Here is a 17,480-nt window from a genome sequence, read left to right as displayed (position 1 = left end):
CTGTGAACCTGATCAAGCTACTTTTTAATTAAAAATAACAATGAAGTCTGGGATTCTATTTGTAATGACCACTCCTGTATAAGTGAGACAGCTCTTGGTTCCTTGGGTCATCTTTAGCTAGGTGTTGTCTACATTCCATGTTGGAGAAGATAATTTTGACTCACTTTGGTGCCTTACTGTTTTATCCCAGAATGACCTGTAATTGCTGAAAAATATTTCAACTTATTTGTTTTGATAAAAAATAGCATCACGCTTTTTAAAATAAATAGATAAATAGGTGTTGTGTACCTATGGTTAGCACTGGGCAGAGTCATGTAGTCTGTGACAATATGTATGTAGTATGGGTTTGAATCCTAGGTTGCCCTGCTTTTTGCTTCTATCATGACTAATTTTCCCTCTTCCACCTTTGAGAGGTTGAGTGGGTAGGACGTGTGAGGTCAGTTCAGATCTATTTCCCAACCTTGTGCTCTGATAGAGTTACCTGACCGCACATCTCTGGTTACTCTTATTACATGTCCTTGCTCCTCCCTTTGGCTGTTTAGGAAAAGTAAACATTGGGCCTTCAATCTGTGTGTTTTTTATAGGTAAGTAGCTTAGAGAACAATAAAAGTAAGTATTCTGTTAACTCCCTTCTGTTTGTGTGGTATACTCCAAAATGGTGTTTGTTAGGAATAAAACAGAATCAATCCTCTGTCTCTGGGCTTGCAAAGTTAGCTTCCTGCTTTACCGATTGACGGAGATCGGTTTTTTTCAAAGTTCAAAACTATTGCTTTAGGGGCAAATATTTTCTTTGGTGTCAGTGTCAATATCCTCAGGCTACTGTATATTAAAGGGGCTTTTATCATTGTACCTGGGCAAAACACTACTTACAGAAAAACTTAACACAGCTTGAAACAAGTATGAGCTTGTTTATTTGAGAGCAGTTTCATCAATAGCTTCATTTGCAGCATAATTCTATGCATATTGACAAGATGGGATTGCTGGAAAAATACATTTTGCAATGTTAGACTGGGCTAGAAAAATCCAGATGACAGTAACTGGCAGCAAAGAGGTAGAATGTTCTGTGTCTCTTTGTTGCAATCAAGCGGTTGTCTGGATTTATGCAGCCCAGGCACCATTGCCTTACAATGTGGAGGTGGTTTGTTTTATCATTTACTAAATTAAACAAAAATACATTGAACTGACAATTATATGACAAATCAACATAAAGCATACACATCTTAAAAAACAGAACATACTAGTATGTGTAGGTTAGATGTTTTTGGTAGGCCCAGAATATTAAGTTATAGTAATAATTCCTCAGAGACTTGCAAGGCATCCTAATTGTCCAGTTAGAGAGAATACTTGAAGTTCTTTATAAATATGAATGTATAATCCAGAATTTTCAGTAATTATACAAGATCGTCACACTTAGAGGGTTTCAGTACCATGTTCTGACAGGGATTCCCAGATTCATTTTGCATTTAGTTGAGGATTTAATTGCTCATATTACCTAGTTAGGAGAATTTTTCTTCCAAATGCAAAGAGTTTTGTTTTCTCTCTGTTATAGAGAATGCTATACCTACAGATGTAGAAAAGGAGGCATCATTTCTTTTTTAAGAATGTAATTCAAAATCATATCCAGGATTATCTCTTACTATTATCTAAGACATTTCTCCTGTCATTGAATGCTGTTTAATATCTGTGCTTTTTTGCTTCCAGTAATTCTGCTGAATGTATGGATTAAAGCAAACTTTTAGCTCTGATATTTTTAGACAGAAAAGTACAATTTCTATCACAATTCCTACTGAAAGCAATATTTACAGTTTTAAATGTGTTTGATGGTGTTTGCTTCCATGTGTACAAAACCTTTAACTTATCAACTCATTTTCCTGCTATTGTGACATGTATTGTCTTTAACACAACAGATGTCAAAGCAGCATTTATACAGCTATACTGTTTTAAAGATAACAATGGATATTTCACAAATTCCTTCACTCATGTTCTGGAAGAAGCCTTATACTTCAGACCAGCTGTATTTTCACAATTTGATACGGTGACAGACTGTCTTTGGTTTCTGTCCTCCTGGAAACCGAATCACAATTCTGCAAATGTGTACTGCACTACTGCAGGAGAAAAAGAAACACCTGTCCTCATTCCTTCGATAAGACTATATGCACCAGTGCTTATAAAATAAAGAGCAATGAGCTCTGAACACTTTTCCCAATACGTGTTATTCTTAAACCAAACTTACTGTCTTTTCACAAACCTGGCTGTACATCCATCTTTTCCAAAAACACATCTGTCAGATACACCCATCTTCTTGTAACTGGAGTCTGAATAACCAATGGCCAAAATAAACTGCTTACAAAATCATTTTTAAAAAATGTGGTTTGACATTTTAGAAAGCTAGACATTAACGACATAATTAAAACAAGTAAAAAACATCACATACTCTAAAACCAGCAAGAGATTTATTTTCTATTTTGTGTTAAAAATCACATGCATAATTATAGAATATTTTATCATTTAAAAAAATACTTTACAGACATGACAGTTTACCTGCAACTGCTATAAAATTTCTTGAAATATATATAAAAAAGTTGCCTTCGATAAAATATCTGTTCTATTTTAAAGAAGGCTGTTATCCATATTTTTACTGATGCTCTGCATCTGACAATACTGCATAGATACACTGATTAAATGGTCAACCTAACAGTTAGTTTAAAAGAAGTCTGACCCTCTGCATGTAACTGAAAATAGTGCATAAACTAAAGATTTGAGGAAAACCCAGTACAGATCTGCAGATGACGGTAACCGCAGAACATCTGAGAAGCCATGATGCTGAGTTGTGACGGAAGTGATTATTTTTTGTAGGTTATGTATAATCACTGATAGTAATTCATACTTTTACTAATCAGTAGGGTTTAGAGAATACAGATCATTTAATTTCAACACCCAGTCAGTTTACATAACAATTAAAATAATTAGCTTTATGTATTTTGGTCACTGTTGTCATTCTGGAAGATAGCCCCATAAGGATCGTTGTTGATGCGCTTATAAACAAAATGGAAAACCTGAGGCTGTGGCCGACTGTGCAGTTCAGCTTTGATTTTTTGGGGATAGGTATCTTCTGTCAGTTGCTGCCAAGTGTCATCAATAAAAAGAAACAGGCTATAGTTCTCAGGATTATCCACTTTAAACTTCTCAGCACAGAGCTGACACACATCTTCTGTAGTAATGTATGGTCTCACTAACAACGTTTTTCCTGTGCAGCCACTGTTTATTTCCTGGAATGCAACTCGTAGGTAGTTCTATGGAGTGGAAAAATATATGGAAAAAATTAAAATGTACATTCAGGAGCAAAGCAGTCAATACTGCATCTTGCACCAGTACAAACAAATGTATTATTATTATTTACATAAAGATAGGAAGGTATTCTTCAGAATGGTGTTGCATACTATTGATGTGCAGACAGGTATTGCAAAATTCCTTGTGTTCTCGTTTTGTGGAGATCCATGGGCCCCTGCAGAAAGTGTCAAGTGATAAAATGCGCATCACAACATGATGCAAGCACCATCCTTTGTGTACCTCTGTGTGACACTGATGCAAGTATGAAAGGGTAGAGCCTGCATCATGACACCAGGACATACTTTTGACATTTTGCTTCCACTACAGCTAGCTGCAAATGTCTACATGAAGATGTTTCTTTTATTTTCTACACTTAACAATTTTTTCTACAGTTTTAAATTATTTATTCATTCATTCATTCAAATGTCTATTACCAGGCATCTCCCCCCCAAAGAGGGGGACTCTGGGTTGTTTACAATAAAATTATCCCTTAAAACCTCAGCATATAAAATCAACATCCAAAATACTAAAATAATAAATAAATACAAAATCCAAGTGGGATTTTATTTATTTTATTTATATACTCTTTTTAGCCCCAAAGCCCCCAAGACCCTAAAAAAACAGAACAGCATAATCAAAATATAGTCCCAAGGAAATCAACAATTTATTCATTCTTCTGAACTAGTTGAAATTGTTATATAGATATATATATATACATATAGTATATGTGTATGGAAAGAGAAACTATACTTATTATAAGAGAAAATAAACATCCTGGAGGCTCTGATGGAACATATGATGGATTCAGAGAAAAAGGAAGAAGGAAAGAGGTGATAAAGAAGGAAGGAAAGAAATGCAGAGTATGCACATTGGAACACAATTTGTCCTTGTACTACCGGTAGTCCTTGGTTAATGACCCTAATGGGGACTGAAATTTCTGTCACTAAGCAATGAGGTCATTCAGCAAAACATCACAGGACCTCATCACTTAGCAATGGCAGTTTCAGTAGTCCCAGTTGCAGTCGTTAGGCCAGGACCTCACGCATATTCCACGCTGTTGCTCTTGCCTCCTTTTCAACTCGCCCAATCTCTATCCTTTTGGCTACCCTGCCCTCCATTGCCCTTGCCACTCTGGCCTCTGCCATCCCTGCCATCCCCAGCTGACCTTTGCTGCTTCTTCCTGCTGCTGACGAGATGTACCCAGCTTGTCCCTTTGGAAGGCAGCTGCTGGCTGTGCGAGCTTTTGGGAAGACCTCATGAAGGGCTACACCAGGTATGGCTTGTCAGCAGCAGATGGAAGAAGATGGCAAAGGTCAGCTGGGGGCAACGGGGGTGCAGGGCGGAGGGCAGGGCAGCAGGGGCAGTGGAGGGCAGGGCAGCCAAAAGGGCAGAGTCGGGGGAAGATAGGCAGGTGGGGGAAGTTGAAGAGCACCTTGTGGTCATAAATGTGGGCAGGCTGCCAAGGACCTGAATTTTGATCACGTGACCATGGGGTGCTGCATTGGCCATAACTTCAAGGACCAATCATAAATACCATTTGTTCAGCGCCGTCATAACTTTGAATGGTCGCTGAATGAATGGTTGTTAAACAATGACTACCTGTATGTGAAATAATTCAGTAGAAGAACTAAGTCAAATATGGGTCCAAATTTGCATTCAGAATGCCACAACCAATCCTTTTTTTACAAAAGGGGAAAAACAACCTACACACTTATTTTTGCTTAAGTATTTTTAACTAGTTTCAACATAAAGGTGATTGTTGTGGGGAAAATAGGAGGAGGAAGAAGGAGTATTAGGTATGTTTGCCGCCTTGAGTTATTTATAAAAAAAATAATAAAGGTGGGATAGAAAGTAAATAAAATAAAATAAAAAAATACTGGAGGTTTCTGGACAAGAGTAAAATGTATTCAGTGGTGAAAGCAATCATTAAGCTTCCTAAAAACACCCGAACTGAGTTACTGCAATAAATATCAGAATTTGACTTTGAGCCTCCATTATTAATAGGCTAACATTCAAATGGCAGGATGTCTAACAGGGATTATGGTTGCACTTCTATTCCTCTTGGAACAGCCAGGATCTTGGAGTACTTCAAAGGGAAGTTTTTGAAACCATTTCTCGATTTGTTCATCACCCCGCCCAACTTCCTTAAAAGTAAGATTGCAGCCCCACCAAATTCTACTGTCCCTTTATTGAGTTCTATAGTTTTAAAGGTTCTTTGGGGCACTAGTACAACAGAGAGCTATTTCTTCCCCCTAATCTTATGATTCATGTTTCTCGCTCAAGTCCACCTAGTGATGGTCATATTAGATGAGATGGGGGCAGATTACCATTTATTTAACCTGCCTGCCCCATTCACAGACAGACCAGACTCGAGAAAGTGTTTTTCAAAGCAAAGAAGTCATTCAGGAATGGAGCAAAGAACCCTCCCTTTTTGTACCATAATCCTCAAAGCTCAATTACCCTAGCTCACTTCGATTATAAACTGGGAGAGGAAAAAAGGGGAGCAACAGGCAGAAGGGAACCGATACATGCCTATCTACTGGGGATAGATGGGACCAAGCATTTCTTTCCTGTACGTTTTTTGTTATTTGAATGAAACCCCTCTTCCCATTTTTAAGTGTGAATGTAACTGAGATACGTTGCATTTGACCTTTTCAAATGAAGGGTCACTTAACTAACATCAGCCAGGGCAAGTCAAATGTGCCATGCTATGCACTCTACTACACCAGTCTTCTATCTTGTACAAAACAGAAAAATCATTTTCTGGAAGGTATAAACCATACCTGAAAATCATCAACAGATGGGATTGTTCTGTTTGTTGTTCTCCGCTTATGCCACTGCCTGAGAGTATTTCTGGCTTCTGAACACAACAGTCTGGCTGCTTGTTCTTCTTGGAAATTTTTAATTAAGGATAGTGCTCCATATGCGCTTGTCAAATAGTAGCCTCCTGTGAGAAGTACAAGGGGAGAAATTATTATTAATGAGTTGGTTGTATCTGAAGGAAGAAATCAAGATCATATCCATAATTTCCATGACATCTTAATTTGGAAGAAACTCAGGTGCTATAATTTGGCAATTGTTTGGAAACTTGTCAGAGTCCTGAGATTCCTCAGAAACTTGTTAGGGATTCTCAGTGAGAAGCTAATTTGTCAAGCTCCCTTTAATGCCTATTCATCCATCATATTCTCCATTACAGCACACAACTGTAAAAAATAATAGTATAATATTCATTTAGACTGTAGTGAGGTTCAAGAGGTCTGGTCAAAATTTCATGAACACTGAAGAGGCATGTTTATATCTCAAGAATATTCTGCAAAGGAGAGAAGTTCTGTGGCAGAAATTCTTATATAGAAAAAGATCTCTGTAGAAAGGAAGCTTGAAAAATAGTGCATTATGCCAATGGTCAGTTACAACTCTTTTATTCCTTTGGCTTTGCGTCTTCATATATCACTAGCCCTGCACAAATACAACACATAAATCAGAAGCATTACATTATCACTTAAAAGCAGGGATGAGTAACTAAGGACCTTTGACCCACACACAGTCTCTGGCAGGGCGTGGTGGGACGTTGCTTTTCACTTGATCTATTTAGATTTCGCTAGGAATAAAACCTGTTTGGTCTAGTGATTAAGGTGCTGGACTAGGAATGGGGAAACTTCAGTCCTAAGTCTCACCTTAGGCATGAAAGGTTGGGACAGTCAATCCCTCTAAGCCCTAGGAAGAAGGCAACGGCAACCCACATCTGAAACTGCTTTCTAGAAAACTGCATGGACTTGTCTAGGCAGTGGCTAGGTGATAAGACTAACTCAAAGGCAAAAAAAAAAGGAGGGGGGGGAGTAAAGGAGATGACACAGATCTTTCCTCTCCCTTCTAATGAAAAGGTTAAAAATCACTTGCATATCCACTGTCCATGGGAACAAAACACAGCAATCTGTGCGTGGGAAAGGATGTGTGTAATAGATCCATGTGCATATGTATAATTGTGTGCAGCTCAGTGTGTAGCCCTTGGGTATCCTCAGGAATTACCAAGTGATTGGAGTTTGGGAACATTTCTCTCAGTCCCACTAAACTCAGTGCTCTTCCACAAGAAAGGAAATTATGCCCTCTACTGAGCCACCAAAGGTTTTGGGAAAGAGAAAGTCTGATGTTGTTTGGTGGCCTATGAAATATCGGCATCCAGCCTCTTGGCAAGCAGCTGAGTCAGTTGTTTTTGTTTTCTCTTGGAAAGAGAAGTTTCTTTCCAGATTTAACTGCTTCGGCATTCTTTTGTTTTCAGCTGTCCTGGGACTGGAGGGAAGTCTCTGGAATGTTTCCCTGTTCCAGATTCATGCTGAATCAAATCACTGAAAATGTAGAAATCTAAAGAAATAGCTCTTTAGAATGGAAAACATGTTCTAGGTCCTATTTAAAATGCACGTATCTTCTGAAAATGTTGCAATCACTTTGAATGACACTTACTCTCAATAGAAGAGTCAATAGAAATTTACAGGGAATAGACATATTCACATGTTTTTTTCTCCCATAAGTTGACATGTCCATGCCAAGACAAATTCAGTTTTGGCTACATTAATGCAGACTGGAGAGCCACTACTCATGTTTCTTTCTCAAGCCATGCCTTTTCTGGCAAAATTATTAACCTATATGTCAAAAAAGTAATATACAAAAATCTGAAAAAGTAATAATCGAAGTAACAGCCCCACTACTGGATGACACTAATATAGCGCAATGATTCAGAGACCCAGCTATGAATCGGAGCATCCTAAGTTAGAAACCTCTCTCTGCCATTACTCTTAGCTCCCCTTTTCACTTTAAAGCAGCTATGTATTTTCCTGGGATCAGGACACTCCAGATCAAGTAGCATGCACTACACAGATTTACAACAGAGTTGGCATGCAGGGTGGGAGAAAAGTCAGTTGTGCTAGTATGCAAAAATCCACTCAGGGAATGCAACAGGTCCTGTGGCAGGGCTGCAAGAACATGAATACGGTAGATTGCTGGGGGGCATAACTTAGGGTGTTTGTGTGGTCTGCATGGGGGAAAGAGTCCACGTGTATGGGGGAGGGTAGGAAGAATCTGTGCATAGGATATGAAAACATGGCACAGGGCCAGGTTACCTGTGGGACTGCCTCACCCTGAGGGTATCTGCCCATCCTACTAGGTTAGATAGGGTGGGTGAGCTCCAGGTCCCCTCTTTTAAATGCTGTCATCTGATGGGACCTCAGAGGTGTGCCTTCTCGGTGGCCGCCCCAGTCCTTTGGAACAGCCTCCCACCAGAGATCAGAGGGACCCCTACCCTTTTAGCCTTCTGGACGGCTGTTAAGACCTGGCTCTTCCCCAAGCATTTGGCTAGGATGGGAGTGGGGGGGTTGAGCTGTGAGAATGTTTGGTCTGGTGCCTGAGGGGAAGGGTACGTTTTTAACCATGTTTTGTGGATTGTAGTGAGCCGCTTAGAGTCATTGTATGGGTTAGGCGGCCACGTAAGTCCTGTAAATAAATAAAAGTCCTGAAAAGGGACAGAATACTGGGATGGAGAAAAGAAAGCACTAAGGAATGTTTCCTTAATGCATGTTTTTAATATTAATATTAAGTTCTTCAGTAGGAATTTTTCAGGAACATCTCTCTCACACAAATCTGAGGTTACTAATGCACACTTTTGATTAGTGGAAGGCAAATACTAGTGGACTATCTTCAGTGCTGCTGTCCAGTGAGCAAATCCATTTTGATGGACTTTGCAAACTTGCTCATGTATCCATGGTATTTTTATTTTACATACTAAGTTAAAACACTCAAAAATGTTAAAACAATTGTCAGTCTTGCTGCTGATGCATGTATCCTTTTTAATTCACTTGAATTCTATCATTTATTCTAATTTTTTTTAAAAAACTGTACTTGAGGGGAGAAGATGGGATAGGCAAGGCACAGAAAAGGAGTCACTTCCTCTCAGCAAGCAAATGCAGACAGGCCTCTTATATATAAACGTTATAAATTTATCCACTGAATTAAACTGTTCTTCGGCACTGAACCCTCTTCATATTCTAATGTGTACACTCTCTATTTCTTCTATAGGCAAGAAAATATTTTTCTTCTCAATTACAGACCAACAAAGGTTTTAGAGAAGCATTAGTAAATGGAAATACAAATCTGAAGCAATCCACTTCTGTAATGCAGAAGGATTATTTTTTTATCAAGACCCAAAAACATAAACATGAAAAAAATCCTTTTCCATATTAGTGGAACACAGTAAGAGATACTATTCACAAACACAACTGGATATCACAAGAGGCATGGATTGATAGCTTGTTTGTTTTTTTGTGAGGGAAGTCACATTGAATCAGACTTGCTGTAAAAATGACAAGCATTAACGTAGCCATTATAATCTAAAATACCAGGCTAACACATTTTCTTATTTCCAAGTATGCGCATACACACACATAGACACACAGTTTTCATTGATAATACCCCCTTTTTACTTCTTATGCCAACTGGGACAAATACTTTTAATCTCATTTGGTTTGGTTATCTCTTTGTTTTGTAGGAATTACTTGATAAGCAGTTGGTAACAAGTTAGAAGTTTTGGCACTTTTCAAGCTTCTCTATTCAGACATACTATCAGTAATCACATTCCTGGGCGGAAAGTCATCATCCTTAGAGTTTCAAGGGCATTACCTTCTCCATGCAGCAAGGTTGGGTCCAGCAGTTCCATCATGTACTCAATTTCCACATCCAGCTCCAGCATGTCACACTGAGCCACAACATAGGTCAGCACTGGCAAAAAGTCATCAGCCCCATACATTCTCCCTAGGGAAAGGGTAGGAAATATAGAGAGGCAGAACACAAACAATATCAGAATGTATTGCTAGATCTTTTTGCTGTTCTCCGTTTGTAAAAGCTGTGCTCTCCACTTCTATTTTCATCTAAGGTATCATTTTAAGTCCATGACAAGCATTCAGATACCTATAGTACTGTCACTGAAGTTTATAGGGACCCATGGAGAATCTGAATGCAGACTTAACAGTGCTTATAGAATAGGAACTCATTTAGATATCATTTAGATAATCAACAGAGTTCGTTGAGGAATGGACACAGGATGCAGTAAAGAACCAATGCACCAAGAACAAATAGCTCAAAAATTAAAACAAGGGGCTAAGCAAATTATCTCCTGCACACATATATAAACACTGTTTGAATCAAACAACAGCTGGTATAACAGTCCATGCAAATTTGACAACCTGATACTGTAAGGCTTCTGATTAGCTTCATGGCCTTCTATTAACTGATTTCAGAAGTTGGCTCATCCAACCTATTCATGTTATTGGAGATGTATGAAAGTACTCTTCAAAATCACCACCAATTCATGATTTTGAATACTTTATTTTTGCTGATAGCAACACCACTGCTCTACTTAAGATACAATTAGTTCCACATAATAAGAGATTTTTTTGACTGGTAGAATAGGAATGATATGTCTGGAAACATTTGATTAAAGACCAAATTTTCTTACATAAATAATCCCATCCGTCTATGTCAATAAACTGTTTTCCTCAAAAGTTTTCAAATAATTGAGCTCCACAACGTAATGCTTGCAATATCAGGGCACGAAGATTATTGTTTACATTGAGCAAAGTGGGTCAGTTTGGAACTCATCTGCTAAGTTGGGGATGTTATATCACATAGAGCTATCAGAGAAGCTCTTATTAACCATCCAGTATAAAAAGACTGACTTTTGCATTAAGCATTTTATAACAGCCCTCAATATGTAGTAACACAACAGCAGCAATCACAGTGGTGTTTATTGAATGAATGGCTTTTTCTGCAGTGAATATGGAGGTGAGAGCATAACTGCTTTTTCCAAAGAACCATAGAATATTCCATATATTTTGTTATTTTACCTCACAAGAATTTTATTTCAGTGCTTAAAAAACAATATGAGTTGGCACCAGTATGAAGAGCCTTCCCATACAATAGTGATACATCATTTAAATTCAGACCAATAAGCATCACTATAATTATCTCTACAGAATATTCACAAAAGGAAATCTGAAGCATGATTAATGGCAACTAAATTTCTTACTGTTTTTTTTCCAACACATTCAACATAGAGTCACTTGCCGAGATGGGCAGTGAAGAAATGTGATAGATAGATAGATAGATAGATAGATAGATAGATAGATAGGTAGGTAGGTAGGTAGGTAGGTAGGTAGGTAGGTAGGTAGGTAGGTAGGTAGGTAGGTAGATAGATAGATAGATAGATAGATAGATAGATAGATAGATAGATAGATATCTAGCCCATTGTTACAGAAATCTGATATAGCCTGAACTGCACCAAGATTTGGAAAAAATATATCAACTTACCTCATCTGGAGCCAAGATTTAGACTGTCTAAAATAAGAGTGTATGAAATTACAATGCACCAGAAGTAAAGTAAGAAAATATGAAACTCTTTTGGCAAATGAAATGGTTCTCATTTTATAGAAACATCTCTGAACAGCTCAGAGCTTTTTGTCCAAATCTAACACTTACCTGAATTGTTTTCCATCACAGTGTAAATCAGTTTGCACACTCTTAGTAGCAGCATAACTTTCTTTTCAGGGGAGTACATTTTCTGCATGGCCATGAACTTGACTTTAATCTTTTCAACATCTACGAAATCTGGTGTTGGGACGAAAACACCCAGCTCCTGAGGATTTCGCTGTCGGACGAGTTGAAGATTCTCTTTCAACTGCTTCCATGAGCCATCAGCTGTATGGAACTCTTTCAACATCATCTCCACGTGGTCCTTGAGGGGTTTCAAGATGCATTTATGCATGGCCTTCTCTAATACCACATCTGAAAAAGGACAAGCAAGCTAAGAACATTACCTGACAAAGAAACTTGATTTTTGTTCTTCCATAAACAGAAAAAATGTACTGTAATTTATCCAGCCAGGATAATCATTTCACTAAATTTCCAAAACAATTTTAATGGCAAAAATAGTTTTCCAGCTGCTTTTTAACAGGAAAAATGGCAATTGGCATCTTTATTCTTGTTAATTAGGAAAGAAAGAACTGTAAAATAAAAATCTGTCCATAGTGTGCCACAGATTTTCCTGAATCCCAGAACTATAGAACCTTAACTAATCTGAATATTTTTGTACATCTTGGAGATAATTCAGAATGAAGCTCCCAAAAGAGAAATCAATACCTCCTGTCTTACATGCCTACTTACAACATTTTCAGTATCAGAGAAAAAACAAAACTACTTCTATTTGGAAGAAAAATTCTCCTGCCTGACTTGGTAATATATAAAGACTTAAATTCTCAACTAAAAATATAACCAACTGGGAAACTCCTGCATCTGCAGCATGACATTAAAACTCTAAGTACAACAATGCAGACCTAATGTATGTATTTTGTCCATCTTGCCTTGCAAGCTTGTGAGGAATTCTTAATTACTATACCATAACATTCTGGGGTTTCTCAAGATCATTGTGCACCTACTTTTTTGCCATCTACAAATTTGATCAGCATTCCCTCCATCTCTTCATCCAACTTATTAATAAAAATACTGATTACATTCCCAAGAATGAGCCTTGTGACATCCCATTCAATACCTCTCTCCAGTTTTAATGAGGAATCATTACTGAGCACTCTCTGAAGCAGGGTTTCTCAACCAGGCTTTTGTGGAACCCTAGGGTTCCGTGAGAGGTCACTAGGGTTTCCCTGGGAGATCACAATTTATTTAAAAAATTATCTCAAATTCGGATAACTTCACATTAAAGAGGTAAGTTTCATTCTTTATTCTTAGTTTAAGAACACTGTTAATGCTTATCTACATCAAACAAATATAATAAGTTCGTAATTTGTGGCCTATATTTGAGCCTGAGTGTGCAGGGGTTCCCCGAGGCCTGAAAAATATTTCAAGGGTTCCACCAGGGTCAAAAGGTTGAGAAAGGCTGCTCTGAAGATTGTCTTTAAGCCAGGTATGCATCCACTTAATTGTCATGCCATTCAGGACACATTTAACTACCTTGCTAATCAGAATGTAATGGAGTACTTTGTCAAATGCTTTGCTGAAAGTGAGAGATATTATATTTGCAGCAGTCCCAAAATATACGAAGTTTAGTCTAGCAAGCCTTGTTCTTCACTGACTTCTGACGCTACTACATTGTTTTCAAAGTGCTTACAGACTAATCTCTTTATGATTTGCTCTACAATCTTCCTGGTTTTGAACTACTCTGTAGTTTCCTAAATCCTTTTTCTCCTTTTTCAAGCTAGGGACATTTTCCCTTATTCAAACATCTGGACTGAATGAGGACACACTGGACACAAGACTTAAACTCTCTGGACACAAGATTCAGAGTTAAAGAGACCATATATTTATCAATCCAATTTATTAATTCTGCCCTTTGATTTTGCTCTTCATAACATAATACTCATTCCACCAAAGGAAACTAGATACCTCATAAAAGCCTGGTCCTTATTTTGGGCCCCAGGAAATACATTTGGTCCAATTTTAAAAACACCTAATTTAAATCATACCCTTAATAGTAATTGTTACATTACATCTCCATTCATCACATTTGCTTATTTTCTTACTCCCTTCACACACAGAAGGTATCCGGAGTCACTGAGAGTAAGGTGGCATATACATTTATTATTATTATTATTATTATTATTATTATTATTATTATTATTATATTTATTTTCAGAGAAATGGATAATTATACACAAAACTACTAGCATATGCTTTCTGACAATTTTTTTTAAAAAATAACCATTTCAAAAGCTGAAAGTGGTGGTGGGGCAAAAATAAACATTTCTTATAAACACAAAGATTTGTTATAAATCATTTTCTTAGGAAAATGAACTCATATTTCAAGGAGTGGAGAAGGACATTGGTGATAATGCAGGAAGCAACTCCACAGCAGGGAGTATGATACACAAGCTGCAAATCTGAGGGTTATGTTAGACTGAAAAAAGCTTGCACTTGGCTTCTCTACATGGAAAGACAAAGCCAGTCAGCAACAAAGTCACTAAAACACACCCACACCAAGCATTAAAGTTGATTTTTCCCAAAGAGAAGGAAATGGTGTAAACATCTTTTATTTTGACAGAATTTCCTCCCACTTTCTGTGTACAGGGTCCCCCCCCCCCCCGCCAGTTGGAATCTCTGAATAAACTGCAACACTGTTTTCTAGAGACACTATGTATTGTGTATACAGACAGTCAATATTTGTAACCTTGAATGAGTATTTGTATACCTCAGCACTAACCAGAAAGGAGTATTTTATCAGTTGCTCATAGCTTCACTCCCTCTGAACAATATTTTTCCACAATTACCTACACTTCATTCCAATTAAGGTTTACCTTTTCTGCTTCTCCTTCAGCAAGCAGCAATCTATCTCCTGATCCTCTCAGAACAATATGAAGAGCAGAGATGTATATGGCAACAACAACGTTTGCCATTTCATTTAGATGAGTGGTTTGAGGCAAAACAGTTTTTGTACTGTAGAGTTTTTGGTAGTTTTACAAAAGTTACTTGGCAGATGATACATGGAAGGGGCTGGGAGAGAAAGGGGAAACCTTTTGGTGGCAAGGAACTGTACAGTACTAACATTTTGGGTGTCTGAAGGCAGTTATGTACAATGGATATGCAAAGTTGTTTTATGAGTTACGCTACAATTTTTGTGAGTTTCTTTCTAAAAATAATGGGATGTATAAATATCAAATTCTCTTCCTGTTCTTGTGACCCACTTGATTAATCCTAATAGGTTGCTCAAGGATTAGTCTCAAACAACTGAATGATAGTGGAACAGCACTATCAAACTAAAATAAACACACGTGCACACACATATATGGAAAACTGTCCCAGAAAATCCAGTCTGGAGCTCATCTTGAAAAGAAAAAATTCCATGAGGGTATTAGCTAAAGAGACATTGATAAGACAAGAGTTACATTCCAAGGGTCCTGAAGAAAATTTTCTAAAACGACTCCAATGAAAACTCAGATGCAAAATTAGCTTGAAAAATGCAGTAATGCAAATAAAGCAAAAAACAAAACCAAAGAGAAAAAAGGCATATATTTCTGGAAAAATTAATAAGTTGACAATAAGGTAAGCAAAACATTTTTAAGGAGTATCACGCTAAAAACATGCTAAAAGTTATTTTCTGAGCATTTTAAAAGCAGGTTATCAGCTAAAGAGATGGTTGGATCAATAAATGACAAAGTCCTAGGAAATGAGAACTACTCTAAATAACTCTACCAGCCTCTATCATTTGCCAGGCACATGATTACATCTGAATCAGCTTTTTACAGGGAGGATTTCTGACAAACCAAAAAGGAGTGACAAGAGCTGAAGCGTTAGGGACATCTGACAAATCAGCCATTTGGACTAAACGATACATATCTGAACATTCTTTAAGAATAAAAGAAAAGATGCCCCAACTTCCAACAGGTAGCAGCTCTCACAGCATTCAACAGCAATATGGCCAATGACTAGCAAAAACTCAGATCTTGCAGCTACTCTTTTCTTTTACTATGTTAATCTGATTTTAGGGAAAAAATATCATAGCCATTTTCCCCTGAACTTCAATTTGTGCTACACTATGAAATCTTGTGTGTCTCTCAGTGATGGTTTCTGGCTTAAAAGATTATCCAAATCTGGTTTTGAGTTCACGAAGTTGTTTATAGATATAGTCTTATCCTGCAGAAGTACAATGTTGCAGCTTCCAGAGATTATGTTTAGGATTGTAGCCACAAATCCATTTTTAATCAGTATACAATTCTTTTGAGCTTTATCACATGGGCATTTATTAATTAACTCAAGTGACTTTAGCCTCTCTTTAGGCATACAATTAGCCACTTCAAAGTGGAAAGAGGAAGTGTTTAAATGGTGTGAGTAGTTTTCCTTTGACTTCTGGAATGTCCATCTGCTTCCTGTAGAAAACACTCTTCTGCAATCTTTTGAGGCACAACACTTTAATGAAAACAAATATCTGAGTGACCTTTTGTCCTGAAAGAACCTCGTTTCACTTTATTTATTTACCAAAACTTACTCTTACAATTCATAATATATCACAATGGTTTAATAAATTAAAAATAAAGCACCAATGGTGATGTTCTGCTCTCGTGATATGTGGTAACTGAGATGTTTTTGATAGGGTGAACATTCTGTGGAGCTTTGTGGCTCACAGAACCCAATTCAAAAGTGCTCCAGCCAATTTAAACACAATGAAAAGTGCTCCACACAATTTAAACATAAATTAGGTAATTTAACAGGTAAATCATTGGAGTTGGAGGGTGCCTTAGAGATCTTTTAGTCCAGCTCTCAGCTTACTGCAAGTTACAGTGGAGTATCTCTGACAGATGATCATCCAGCCTCTATTTGAAAACTGTTAGTAAAGGGGAACTCACCATTTTATATGGCAGTCTGTTCCACTGATTGACAACTTGCCAAACAGGAAGTTCCTCCTGAGGAACTTGACCTACTTCCAAGGTAGTTTTAATTCATCTGTTCTGATCTTACCCTCTAGTTTTTGTCTTGGAGCAAATGTGATGTGATCTGAGGGTGTCCTTTGCCACAGTCAGCATTCTCGGACTGCTATGGAGTTACTGGTGCCTCTTCTCTCTTCAAGGAGGGAGGTATCTATTTGATCTGTCTGCCTGAACCACCCAATGGATCTACTCAGTTTCCAGAGAGTGCTTGGGGGTTCTCCTGAAATCTTGGGGGCAGCTCTGCTGAGGCTTTCGTTGCCTTCTGGAATTGGGAAATGGCTACAGCCTGGGACAGGACTGCACCTGAGCAGCCTCTCGTTTGCTCATCCAGGGAAATTCCTTGGCTCAGTGAGGGACTCTGGGGGATGAAGCAACAAAAAGGTTGTCTAGAGTGGTGCTGGCGAAAGAATGAGCCTAATCAAACACAGGAAAAAACTCAAGTTTCAGCCTATACCATGGAAGAAAGTGTGGCAACATGGCAAAATCTCTCTTACATCTTCAGTGTCTCTTTCTGAAGTGATCTGGACACTTCTGGGAAGGGTTGTCAAAAGAACTTTTAGTGGGACAGTATGAAGCATTTGCAGTGTATCTTGAGTTAGATGCCTGCTGGGCAGGTTCAGCAGAGGTACTGAAATTCTGTGATTCCATCTAACTACAAAAAAGGACAATTCTGGAATC

General features: G+C 37.9%; 1 protein-coding gene across 4 annotated transcripts in view; it reads right to left on the bottom strand.

Annotated features, from left to right (window-relative positions):
• Positions 1-894: 894 nt before the first annotated feature.
• Positions 895-17,480, bottom strand: part of RIN2 (Ras and Rab interactor 2) — a 68,398-nt gene continuing 51,812 nt past the window's right edge. For all 4 annotated transcript variants that reach the window (XM_063298694.1, XM_063298696.1, XM_063298693.1 and 1 more), the window contains 4 exons: positions 11,851-12,156; positions 9,997-10,128; positions 6,114-6,277; positions 895-3,293 (listed from right to left, as the gene is read on the bottom strand). In XM_063298694.1, coding sequence (XP_063154764.1) covers positions 2,973-3,293; positions 6,114-6,277; positions 9,997-10,128; positions 11,851-12,156 — 923 coding nt within the window. In that variant the 3' untranslated portion in view covers positions 895-2,972. The remainder of the gene's footprint in view (positions 3,294-6,113; positions 6,278-9,996; positions 10,129-11,850; positions 12,157-17,480) is intronic.

This window comes from Candoia aspera, chromosome 3 (genome assembly GCF_035149785.1).
Source record: "Candoia aspera isolate rCanAsp1 chromosome 3, rCanAsp1.hap2, whole genome shotgun sequence".
Lineage (NCBI taxonomy): Eukaryota > Metazoa > Chordata > Lepidosauria > Squamata > Boidae > Candoia > Candoia aspera.
This window is presented reverse-complemented; position numbering and strand designations above follow the sequence as displayed.